The sequence below is a fragment of the Crocodylus siamensis genome, chromosome 15 (assembly GCF_052110815.1).
Source record: "Crocodylus siamensis isolate JL-2025a chromosome 15, ASM5211081v1, whole genome shotgun sequence".
In the NCBI taxonomy this organism is placed as follows: Eukaryota; Metazoa; Chordata; order Crocodylia; family Crocodylidae; genus Crocodylus; species Crocodylus siamensis.
Window position 1 is genome coordinate 29,379,217 of NC_143409.1, and position 12,651 is coordinate 29,391,867.

General features: G+C 40.7%; 1 protein-coding gene across 4 annotated transcripts in view; it reads left to right on the forward strand.

Moving 5' to 3' along the window:
* Nucleotides 1–12,651, forward strand: part of PEAK1 (pseudopodium enriched atypical kinase 1) — a 214,737-nt gene that overhangs the window by 185,969 nt on the left and 16,117 nt on the right. For all 4 annotated transcript variants that reach the window (XM_090028736.1, XM_090028735.1, XM_090028737.1 and 1 more), the window contains one exon: nt 5,289–6,034. In XM_090028736.1, the coding sequence (XP_089884862.1) occupies nt 5,289–6,034 (746 nt within the window). The remainder of the gene's footprint in view (nt 1–5,288; nt 6,035–12,651) is intronic.

Below are 12,651 nucleotides of genomic sequence, written 5' to 3' on the forward strand. Positions count from 1 at the left end.
CATAATAGGAGGATGTATGATAAAGTACTAGCATGCAGGCATGATGGCTTCTTTCACCCTTAACCAGCAAAGTGGTAAACAAGCAGCATCAGTGGGGAAGAGGATAGGAGGGAAAAATAGACAAGCGAATTTGGAGGCATAAGCCAGGGGTGGGTAAAATATGGCCCATGGGCTGGATCTGGCCTGCAGAGGAGCTTTGTCCGGCCCACAGCAGATCTCTTGGTCCTGCCTAGCCGAGACACTGCCCGGTCATGGCATGTCCTGCCACCCCCAGGCACGCAGCAGGACTGGGACAGCTCCATGGCTGGACTGGTTTTCTAGGCAGCCGAGTCAGTGGCAGCTCCTTTCAGCTGCTGCTGCTGCTGGCCCCAGCCTTGCAGTAGTGACTGGGACCAGCGCATGCACAGCTGAACCTGTGTGACAGTCTGAGCTGAGCAGCAGCAACAGCAGCAGCAGCACCAGGCAGAAACTGTTGCCTAGCATGCAGGGAAAGCGGTCCTTCCCCCTTGCTGTTGCTGGGCAGTTCTTGCAGCAGCTGCCAAGGGCCTGCATTGCGCCAGGCTGTCCTGCGTTTCCATCACTGCCACCTTTGGGCTACCCAGCATGGCAGTACAGGACAGCCCAGAGGTGGCAATGGTGGAGACACAGGGCAGTGCAGGCTCTGGGTGGCTGCCGCAAGAATTGCCCAGCAGCAGTGAGGAAGAGGGCTACTTTCCCCCAGCGCCAAGTAACAGTTTCTGTCCTGCTGCTGCTGCTGCTACTGCTGCTGCTGCTTGTCCTGGATAGGTGAGTCTGGAGCAGGCATGGGGTTGAAGCCACGCACGCAGGTCCCTGCTGGTACTGTGGGGCTGGGGCCAGCACTGGCGGCAGCCAGAAGGAGCCACCCCAGCCCCACTATATGTCCAGGAGGTGTCAGGATGTGCCACGGCCAGGCAGTGCAGAGTGGGCATGGAGCGCACTAGAGCTGTGCACTGTTGGCAGTGGTGGGGAGGCACCACAGTGAATGTGGGCTCCAGGCTGTTGCAGGGGCAGGTGCTGACCAGCTCAGGGGGAGGGAGGGCTCCCATGCACACCCCACTGTACCCACAAACCCTCCACTGCAAACCCCAAAACCACACCCTCCTCCACACACCCCACAAACACTGCATCCACCCACACCCTCCCAAACAGCCCCCACACTCACAGCCATGTGCTTCTGGGGGAGCCGTACTCACTGCTACACACACCCGACCACACATGTACCCATACATACACCCCCAGCCACCCTCCCCCTGCACATACCCCACAGCCCCCACAAGCCCCATACCCACGCACCCACCCACATCCACACATACCCCCACACCCTTCCCCAAACCCCATATACACACACATCCACAGCCCCCTATAAACCCCATATTACCCTACCCGTACCCCTCCCACACAGCATACAAGAGTAAGACTTCATTTTGAGCTATTATGGAATCACTTCTATATATACACAGTGCAAACACACATATATCAGGGCAAAAATTTTTTTTTTAAATAAAGTTAAAACATGTTATTATGGATGTTTGATTGTTACTATATAATTTGTTTGGTTTTTTCCAATTCCAAGATGGCAACCCTCCTTCTCAAAAGTAGTATTTCCAAGGGCAAGGGGAGGAACTTCTAGTGGCAAAGATCAGAGGTTAGGGGTGGGACTTCCGGTCCCAATATGGTGACCAGGGGGGCGGTGTGCTTGTCAAGCAGTGGGGCCACCCTTGGACCCCTTAACAGTGTACCAAAACTCACTAAGTGGCCCTCCAGCTGAAATAATTGCCCATCACTGGAATAAGCAAAGCAGAGAACACTAAATGGGGCTTGAGAAGGAATTCAAAACTTCAGATTTTGTAAAAAGTAAAAGAGTCCAGTATAAGCTAAGAGATATTTGAATGGGTAAAAAAAGAGGAAGAAGTATGTAAGAAGTGTTTTCAAAGGTATGTAAGGGAATGTTCCATTTAATTTTGTGCTTTGAGGACCTGTTTATGTCTTGTGCCCTTGGCTGTTACTTTTGTCACTGCTTTCTGCATCCTATTCCAAGGCATGAGAACTACTCATCTAGTTCCTGTACTGTTTGGCTAGCTGGATTGTATGCAATAGCTCTTCTATACAGTTGGAGAAAGAATTGTGAGTAGTAGATCAGGCTCAGTGCAGTAACAGGGTTCATGGATCATCAGAGAGCATTAAAAGATCTCCAAAGTGTTACATTTTTCAGCAGGTGTGGTGTTGATATGAGAAAAGGAAACTAGGATCCTTGAACATCTTTAAACAGTTTTCTTTTGGGGAAGCTGAAAAGTTACAGTGTACCTCTGTATGGCTTTCCCTGATAATCATGCAGAAGAGGACGATATTCTATGGCAGTGATTCTCAATCTTTTTAGATTTGAGGTATCCCTCAAAAAATGCCAGCCCTTAGTTTGCACTTCTTTTTGACTACAGAAAAATAATAGAGCATTCTCCTCTTGAAAAACTCAAAAAGACCATAACAGGTCAGAATTTTTCTAATACTATGGATTCCTATTTCAAGTCTCTGACTTGATCATATCAATTGTTTGTACACTTATCAGTGTTAACACTGGATGGTACCCCATATCACTCTTGGCTGAGAATCAGTGATCTAGGAAGACCTTATTTGTACAGTTCCTTCCTGGTCAAAACTCAGTTTTAACCACTGGAAAATTAGAGCTTATTGCAAAATGCATAGGCTTTTCTAAAGTTGTTTTTTGAGTTAGTTGAATTGCTCAATGATAATTTGTGATGGTGGCTCTCTCAGTGTCATTATCAGAGAACAACTGAAAAAAACTCTGGATACAGGGTTTTACTATTTGTGGCTTTCCACTGCCTTTCATAGTACCAAGAAATACAGTCTTCCTGAATCTTCTCAATTAAAATATCTTTTCCATAGTCTAACCCAGTATTCCAGGTATTTGTACATTTTGACCAGTAGAATTAGGGGTAATCATGGCTTCTGTGCAGCTCCTAACATCTGTGACTGCATATTTTAAAAGTTGAGGAAGAATATTCCCTTTTCAAAGTTTCCATAATACATTTCTGTTACAAACAGGCTTTAGTCATGAGGTCCAAATCTGTAATCAAGCCTTTCCAAAGTTTTACAATGTTTGAATTGAGTGTTTCAGTTGAGACCCATTTCTAATTTACAGAAATTCAGCAGAGCACTATATTTTTATCCAACAGTCAGATAGACTCAAATTCGTTTTACTTGCTATTCCATTCTAAGTAGAAATGTTCACTTGCTGAAATATATAGAGATCATTTCATACCTGCTCTGTTGCAACTGTAGAAATTGGCTTTCTACCTTATCATTATGGTCAATGATCCTCACAGATGTAGTAGAAAATTTATAAAATAACTTCTGTCAAAATAGCAGTTGGTTTATTAAAAATGGAAAAATGCGTCATTTTATTTTTATACACCCAGCAACTCTTTAGTTGCCACGAAGTAATGAATTGGTCACTGATTTAATCTGTTTTGTTGTGTACAACCAATTCTTTCTCTGTTTCCTGGGATTTTGGTGATTTAAAAATATATATTTGTCGCCCCATTCAACATCTCTACATTCACCCAACACACACATCAGGAAGTTTTATCTTTTTAGGATGCACATATTTGAAAGCAGTTAGTCTCTCTGTGTAAACTGGATGGGATTTCTGTATCTGAAACTTCAGGCAGGAATCTCTTGACTGGTTCTACAACAGGTATTTAGGTACATAGTATTCGCAACACGGAGAAGTATCAAAGATGGTCGCTATTCTGAGAATGGAAGGGGTTGTTTTATGTTTTTATATTAGGGGATAAAGACTTACCTCTGTAATCCACAAACCTGATCCTACTTTTACTAAAATTACTAGCAAAAGTCTCATCAATTTCAGCTGGGGGTTGGCTTACATTCTTAACCTTGAAGTTACCTTGAACCTTGAACATTGTTTGCCTTGAAGTTATTATTAAATCTCCTGACAAACTTGATTATCTCTGACATCACTGCCTGGATATCTGTACTGTATCATTCAGGGCTGTCTAACTGGTGGCCCAGGGGTCGCATGTACCCACAAGAGGTTAATGTGCAGGCCCTGGGCTCCTACCCTACCTCTTCCCTTCCTCTCCTTGTCTCTCTGCTGCTGCTGCTGCTGTGGTTTCTAGCAACCACCAGCTTTCCCCACCAACAGCATTTGCATGCTGCTCCCACCTCCGTGCATTGTAAGAGGGGTAGCACAGCCCACAGTGCTGTGCAGCAGTGTGTTAGGAGGTGGGGGGGCTCCCACATAGATGGTATGGAAATGAGGTCTCCCAGGCTGCAGCCCCAGCCCCTGCCACTTAAGAGTTGAGCAGCCCCAGTATAATTCTTCTCCCAGGTTTATTGGGTTATATTTTATAACAATAATAATTTGAAGATATGTTTCACTTTCCTGACCAAATGATCTTAAAGTGAGAAAATATTAAAAGAGATCACATCACTCACCAGTGAAACATTGTCACCACAGGAATGAAATACAGAAGCTGCCTACTAGCAGCTTCGAACAGGAAGTGAGGAAGAACATTGTAATCGATTGGCTGCAGGGGAATGAAGGGAGGTAGAATGCAATTACCAGCGTTGGAATTGGGCCAGAACGCTGGGCTTGACTTGCATTCCTTTTGACTTGCATGTTCCTTTGTCTTTTAACTAAGCTTGGGAGATATAAGATGGCAGCATAACTGAACAGTTTTATGTGTCGGCCTAGTTATTACTCACGGGTACTGAAAACAAGTCAAAGCAATCTTTATGAGATAGTATGTAGACACTGTTGGTCCAGTTTTCTTAGTTTCTAGGCTTGCACCTTCACATTTTTTTCCTCATGTGGATTGAGGAACCTTCAAGGGGCCAACCGTTTTGGCAGGTTTGCCACAAATTAGCCTAACATTCTACCCAAGTTCCACTCAAATGCCTTTCCCTTACCCAATCTGCTGCTCCCTCACCAAGCTGCTGCTTTTTTTCTGCTTCCTGCTACATGCTGCTTGCATGATCTGATGTCTGCTTTCTGCTTCCTGCCCCATCTGCCACTGTACTGTTTTTTCCCTCCCCAATCTACCATGTGCCACACACACACAAGCTGCCTGTGCCACTTGTGGCACTTGTTCTGCAAGTTGGCCACCCCTGTTCTAAGTCATCAAGCTAGTTTCTCACTTCCCTGTTATTCACCCTGCATACAGAAGTATAAGATGCTGTCACTGTAAATGGACAGTGTTCTAAAGGTTTTGTATTTTCTCATTGCACAGGGCAGTCCAGGGCAGCCATGATACCACCAAAGCAACCCCGGCACCCAAAGGGAGCTATGGATGATGCTATTGCTTTTGGAGGAGTAGCAGATCTTGAAGCAACTAACCTGAAACCAACACCACCTCCACTGCCAAAGAAGACCATTTTAAGAGCAAATACAGAGCCAACACCTAGAGAACTCCAGAAGCAAACCCTTGAAAGCAATCTGTGTATTGTGGCTAATCCCACCTATGACATTGACACCAACTGGGAAGCGAGCAGTGCCTGCTCTTCAGTCAGCTTGGAGCTCAAGGCACTGGACAATGAGTCTGGAGATTCCTTGGACAGGCCCCTAGAAAAAGGAAGAAAAACCACCTCAGCAGCCAACAGTGTTTCCAGTCTAACCACTATCAGTATTAAGGACAGGTGCTCCAACAGTATGGAGTCTCTGTCAGGGAGGCATCTCTCTCAGATGAAACAAGGCAAGAGTATCCAGAAACCACAGAGGCAAGCACTTTATCGAGGCATTGAGAACCGAGAGGAGGTGGTAGGCAAAATCCGAAACCTTCACACTGATTCACTGAAGAAGCTGGCAAACAAATGTGAAGACATTTTCATGGCTGGCCAAAAAGACCAGCTTCGATTTGGGGTGGACAGCTGGTCAGACTTCAGGCTAACCAGTGACAAGCCATGTTGTGAGGCAGGTGATGCAGTTTACTACTCAGCTTCTTATGCAAAAGATCCACTTAACTGTTATGCAGTAAAGGTAAGACAATTCCAAAAACAGTTATTTCAACCATCAATAATACAAAAGCAATTATAATGATAACTATATTACACTAGACCCAATTGTACTGCACCTTATCAACAGAAGTGGGTTCTTTTTATAGTGACTAGTTTGACAGTTTATTCAACAGGGTTTTGTTGAATAAACTGTCAAACTAGTCACTATAAAACTATTTTTAACAACTACTAGGTCTGTTCCTGTTTAGCATGCCTGTTGTTTAATGCAATGAAGGAGATGAAAACAGCTGGGTTTTTAATGTAAAGACCACAAGCAGCCTTTGGAAATGTGTAGTAATAGCACCTTTCAGTTAATCTGCGTATAGACGCACTGAATTCTTATTTTTAATTGAAGTGATTTCAAAAGTTTCTCTGCCTAAGACTCCAGCTGTGGATTTTATTTATGCATGTGTTCAATTAGCATTTTTTTACACTCCCTTACAAATCTTTACATTATCAGTAGCTATTCATTACTATCCATTCTGGAGCCCTTTCTTGCTGTCAGTGTTGTCTTATCTATTAAAAATTAACAGACCCTGGTAATGTTGATTGGTTAGTGTTGTAGTTCAGGAAGAGAAAAGTTTTGTTCTTATTCTTATTTTATGTTTCATTTTGCCAGTGAGAATCCCGAAGCTTTATCACTTTAATAATTAACTGAACAACTGGTGATATGCCTTATCAAATGAAGGTGTTGTCTTTTTTAATTTATAAAGGAAACTTGCTTACTTTGCTTATCAGTGCAATACTTGCACTGTTCTTTAGATGCTGATACTTGGCTGATAGGAAAGAGCATTTACTGGGAGTCAGAAAACCTATGGTCTGTTCATGGCCCTATCATTGATTTCCTTGTTGACCTTAAACAAGACACTGAACCTGTTTGACTCAATTTCCCAATGTTTAAAATGCAACTTATGATGTTTCTTATCTCACTTGGGAGTCAAAAGCCTTAATTCATTATTCCTCATAAAGCATAATGAACTTGGTGGAAGGTGGATGCACAAAAGTACAAAAGTTTATCACCTTCCCAACTATCTTTACTCATTAAGACAGAATAAGAACGTGCAAGGGTAGGATGTTGATACTAACTTGCTTGATGTGAAAATGGTCCTGAACTTGATGAAGCATCTCCTTAAAAGGAGTTATACAGAACTGCCATGTTCTGTTGGGTTTATATTTATTCAGCCAGCCAAGTCAGCTGTTGTTGTAAAGATTAAAACTGTAGTGTGGTTGCTATTACAAGAAGGTCCAATGAGCAGCACAGTGACTCAAAACAGCTGAGAACCAGGACATGAATAATGTTATGATATATTATTGTCTGGTTGCAGAATCAGTGCTCTAGTATTGACTGATTGGTTGGTTTTGCTTGCAATGATGCAAAAATAATCTGTCCAGAAAATATATTACTTTCATGTGGTGTTATTTAGCCAGCGTTTTTTAAGAAGGAAGTATTCTGTTAAACACTGACCAAAACTGTTTTATTGAAGAAGGTAACTTAAAGCATTGGATTTATGCTGCTTTTGAGTAATTTATAATATATTTAAAAGAAAAGCAGTTATCAAGGATACAGAGCCAGAGAATGAATAAGAGCAACTAGCCAGCCTAGCCAAATACATACTGTATTTTTATTTTGTTACCTCCCCAGTTCTTATCTTGAAAATCAGTTCACAAACTAACAGGAATTTATTGCAGCCTAATAGGTGTGATGGTCTCTCAAGTGAGTGAAGAATCCATAAAATGCAACTGAGCCAGAGGTTATTATGGATTGTTGTGCTATCATGATGAGAGGGAAAAGTTCTGCTTGAAAATAATGTCTCTAGTAGTCAATGTGCTATACAGGCATACCTCGTTTTATTGCACTTCACTTTATTGCGCTTTGCAGATATTGCGTTTTTTACAAATTGAAGGTTTGTGGCAACCCTGCGTCAAGCAAGTCTATCGGCACCATTTTTGCAACAGCATTTGCTCACTTTGCATTTTTTTGCAATAAAGTATTTTTTAATTAAGGTATGTACATTTTTTTTAGACACAATGCTATTGCACACTTAATAGACTACAGTATAGTGTAAACATAACTTTTATATGCACTGGGAAACCAAAAAATTGGTGTGACTCACTTTATTGCGATATTTGCTTTATTGCGGTGGTCTGGAACCAAACCCGCAATATCTCCGAGGTATGCCTGTACTGATATAAGAAGATGCTTTCAGTACAAATGCACACTGATCTCTTTATAAAGCAAGCAGTGCTAGCTCAAGGGATTGCTGTTGTCTTTTCATTTTCTTCCTTTCACATGCTTTAAACATTATGCTTTCCTCCAAGATGGGCTTTCTTTAGCTGTATGCTTCTTTGATGCATGTGTTTATTATTTAACATAGGTAAAGGTTTTATTTTAAACTCAGATTTAAAAGGGTTTATAACTCTTTCATAAAATTTAGTTCCAGGCTGCACTGGACATAGAAGATCTCAATCTCAGTCCAAGATCAACTTTTTTCTAAAGCATATCATATAATAAAAAAAAAAAACCCATTGGGCTGTTGTTAAGGAAGATAGTTGGCAAAAATAGAAGGTTACTGGTTTTACTTGGATAGTTTTTTATACAAAATAAATGTTGGAATTCTGTGTCAACAATTAGCTACTATACATCCCTAGCATTTTAACCCACGACAATTAAAATGTCCAAGATTTTAAAGTGAAAAAGTACTAATACTTCAATGAATAAATTATGTGGTCTGCTTATTATTAACCTATTTAGAGCCGCAGAAGTTACACACATGCTCTTGGAAAATGTCTTAAAACAATATAATACAGGGCCAGATGTTGACACATTGTGAATTTGTATAGTGCCATTGACTTCAGTAGATCTGACTCTGGCCCACAGTTTGGCAAACTGGTACTAAGCTCTTTGAGTTCATAGAGGATCTAAAAGAGGTTTTAATAGTGGAATAGGGTTTTTTTTCCTTTTTTCCTTTTTGTTATTGCTTTATAGAAGACAAGATAATGAAGCAAACAAAATGTTGTGTTTTAAAACACAAGCCAAAAAATTATGCAATGGTGCTTCCAAAAAGCAGAGTTGTTGTTTTGCAAAATGCAATAACTGTGTTCAAATAGTCTTAAGAGTAAGACTTTACCTACTTTTGACTACTGATGGTTTGAGTCTTTCAAATGCATCTGGATAGAATGCACCTTCTGTACAGTTTAATGCACTTTGTCTTTATATTCTGTTGATTTTAATAAATAATGGCAGTCTGATATGTGTGGGAGAAAACCAGCCTCTGCCAAGCTCATCCTGTATGGTCTAGAGATATTGCAGGAGTATAACTTCTTATAAGGGTACACTGGTTTAACCATGGCATGTACCAGAACCTTCTTGTCTGCAGAATAAGTGAGTGTGCAGTTTTGACTGTTGGCTGAGTGTTCTTCTCTTCCCCCTAGTCTTATACTAGTAAATGTCCTGTGACAAAAAAGTACAGAGAAAGCCATGTGGAAAATTACTTTGGCTTACTATAAACCAAAGTAATGGCTCCAATCAGGATGAAAACATTGTTTTTCAAGCAGGCCAAAACAAGAGTCCCATTAGAAAAAAAGTTTTTTTTATAAAATTCCTCCTCCTCCTTAGCTATTTGTTTTTATTACCAGTCCAGATCTATTTACTAAGTATTTTATAGATCTAGGACATCATGGGCATGGCTTTCTTCGGCAGTGGAACAGCATTCTTATCTGTAATGCCAAATTAATGGTAAAAAAGTTACAGCGAAATAGAAATGAGCCAGCAGACTAGTTTTTTGTAAAGCAGATTGGACAAGTGCTCCTTGGTTCACATGAGCATTGGGAGTTATCCCAGACCATTCCAAGTAAAGCAGTCACAACGGGGACCTAAATGAAAGGGCACAAACCAGATTAAAAGTAGTCACTGAGCAGGAGTATCTGGTATGAGTTACAGATGTGGGTTATTATGATTAGTGATGTGGAGGAAACTGCTTCCACTTCTAAAATTTGGTATCAAGCACTGTCAAGACAGAAACAGCACTGGAAATTATCAAACAGTGCTACATAACCAGGAACCAGAAATCATAGTTTAGAAGCCACTTTGAACTGTGAGGCAAAAGGAAGCATGAGTCCGTGACCTACAGTATATCTATTCTGTCTGCACACCTGTCTTGCAAGGTAGCTTAGGTAGAGAGATGCAGAGATGATGAAGAGGTACACAGGATGGTTCAACAGTGAGCAAATGAAAAGGGAAATGCACTATTCCATAACTTTGCTATATTTTGAGCCCTTCTTCAAGGGCACTGGGAGCTCCTCTAGCCACAAGACCTAATACTAAGCTGGGTCCCCTAGGTATACAGTAGAACAGAGCAGAAAAATAAATGTTGCCTGGCTGCATTCTACTGAAATAACTTCTTTCCACTCTGTGGCTGGCTGCTTAAGCTATGATGGTATTTTTTGGTAATTTAGACTCTAGATTGAATGACCTTGACATAAATCTTAGGAAAGATCATCACAACCCCACAACATCTTCTCATTTTCACAGAGCTGCAATTTTATACATTAAACTATTAATCTATTCTTAGTACATCAACCATTGCATGGGATGGCACACCAGCAAAAGTAAAGTAATACTCCAAGGCTGGATCAGGGAAACAAGATCAGTCAGTGGTCAAACTAGACTCTTACAAGCAGGTTGTGCCAAGTACAAGATATAAGTTTGGGATTAGCAAGCTTTCATTTTACACTGTATCTCCTTTGCAATTGCGCCTTTGTGTCATACACCAAAGTAGCACAGATGGTAAGTGTTTGTGATCTTCAGTATTTCTCATTTTCATCACTCTACAATTCATTCCCCACAATATCTATCTCACTTAAAGTTTGCTGAGGCCCTGTAAAATGCATAGGACTTAGTAAAAATGAGATTCCCTGCTGGTAAAGTAGAAGTCAACTGATGGCATGCTAAACTGCCTGGACCCATAATGGAAAAATAAAAGCTAATGCAGAGCATTTTATGAGGTTTGGAGTGTGAAATTCTTGCTTTGTTGGAGGAAAAAGAACATGAAAATGGTGAAGTGCAAAGAACCAACTCTTGTACGCTTCCAGCAACAGGATTGCAAGGGCCTCAACTACTGAGGATGTATATTGATAAGACACCAGTGGATAAAAAGAGGAGGTCATATACTTAGAATTTAATATTCATACCTTCTTTCCCTTTTCTCTTCCCATGATTTTCTTTCACAGTATGTAGAGGTCATTGAAAATATCTGTTAACACATTCTTTTTTAGTACAAGAAACGTGGGATTTGCCTTACTAGACTGATACATTTTATTATCATATATTGTGCCTTCAGAGCTCAAGTTGCATGTGTTTCATTAGGCTAGTTGCTAAACAGCCCAACCTTGTACCTTTGGTCATTTTGCTCCTTTAGATCACTTGGCAGATATGGCTCCATCTTCTTCCTTTCCTGGTCCTTAGCAATAAGCTTCAGAGTTGGGCACAAAGAAAACAGGAATCCTATTGTTTTCTGATATGGTGTGGTAGAAGGACAGGGCAGGCATTGGAAATCCTCTGCAAGGGCCTGGATTGTGTATTTTCTCTTACCTTTGGTAGGGGACAGTCACTAACAGAGAAAAGACTTCACACTGAACACCTTTGAATGGTAGACGGTCTCAAACACCTATTTGCAAGGCCATCAGATTTCACAGACCACAATTTACTTTCCTCTAAATCTTTTAGAAGTGGTGATAAGGTTTACTTTTACATGATTCTCATTAAACATTGCGACTCACAAGGTTACATTCCCACATACTATTTTTAAAATGTTAGGTCACAGTTTGGAGTTGTTCTTAAAAATATAAAATACTTTCTGTCAGTATAGCCATTAAAATACATAAGACAGTAGCCATCAGTAATATAAGACCAGAGATCTCCACCTTGATTTTGAAGTAGAAGAATGCATTGAAGGTTTGAATAGAAACAACAATATGGTAAATGAAGACACGCTAAGGTGATTGTTCCCAGTTGGTATCTCTGTTTCTGATTGCAAGGAATGCAGTGACAGCCCATTAATAAAGTTTGTTTTTTAAAATGACTCTGAACATATTCACAGAAAAACTTCATTTGTCTCTGTTGCTTCTATGAATTCAGATAGGAGTCTGATTGGTCTTCACACTCCCATGTTTGGAGATGATTTGGTTTTTCATTCTCTTTTATCAATTACACTATATGTATTGTACAAATCTTCCTGTTTCTGTAGTCAGCAGTTTAATCAGCCTTAAAAAACCAAGCTGCCTCTTTCAATTCTCACATTATATTGTTTGTAAACAAAAGACAGAACAGAAAAAGCATCCCCTAATCAGAACTGAGTTCTCCCATTGCCTTTTGTACAGGGCACATGCACATTCACAGACGCATCATTTTGTCTGTATAAAACAATAGCTGCTTAGCTGAGAAAGTGTCCTTGCTGTGTACTTTACAGGATTAAGTTAAAACTGCTTCAACAGAAAGTGTTTTTCTTCTTTTTTCACAAAATATGAAGGAGAAAAACCTGTTTTCATTGAACGCAGTGGTCATTGTGTCATTGATTTCAGCAGTTGCAGGCTTTAGCTTTT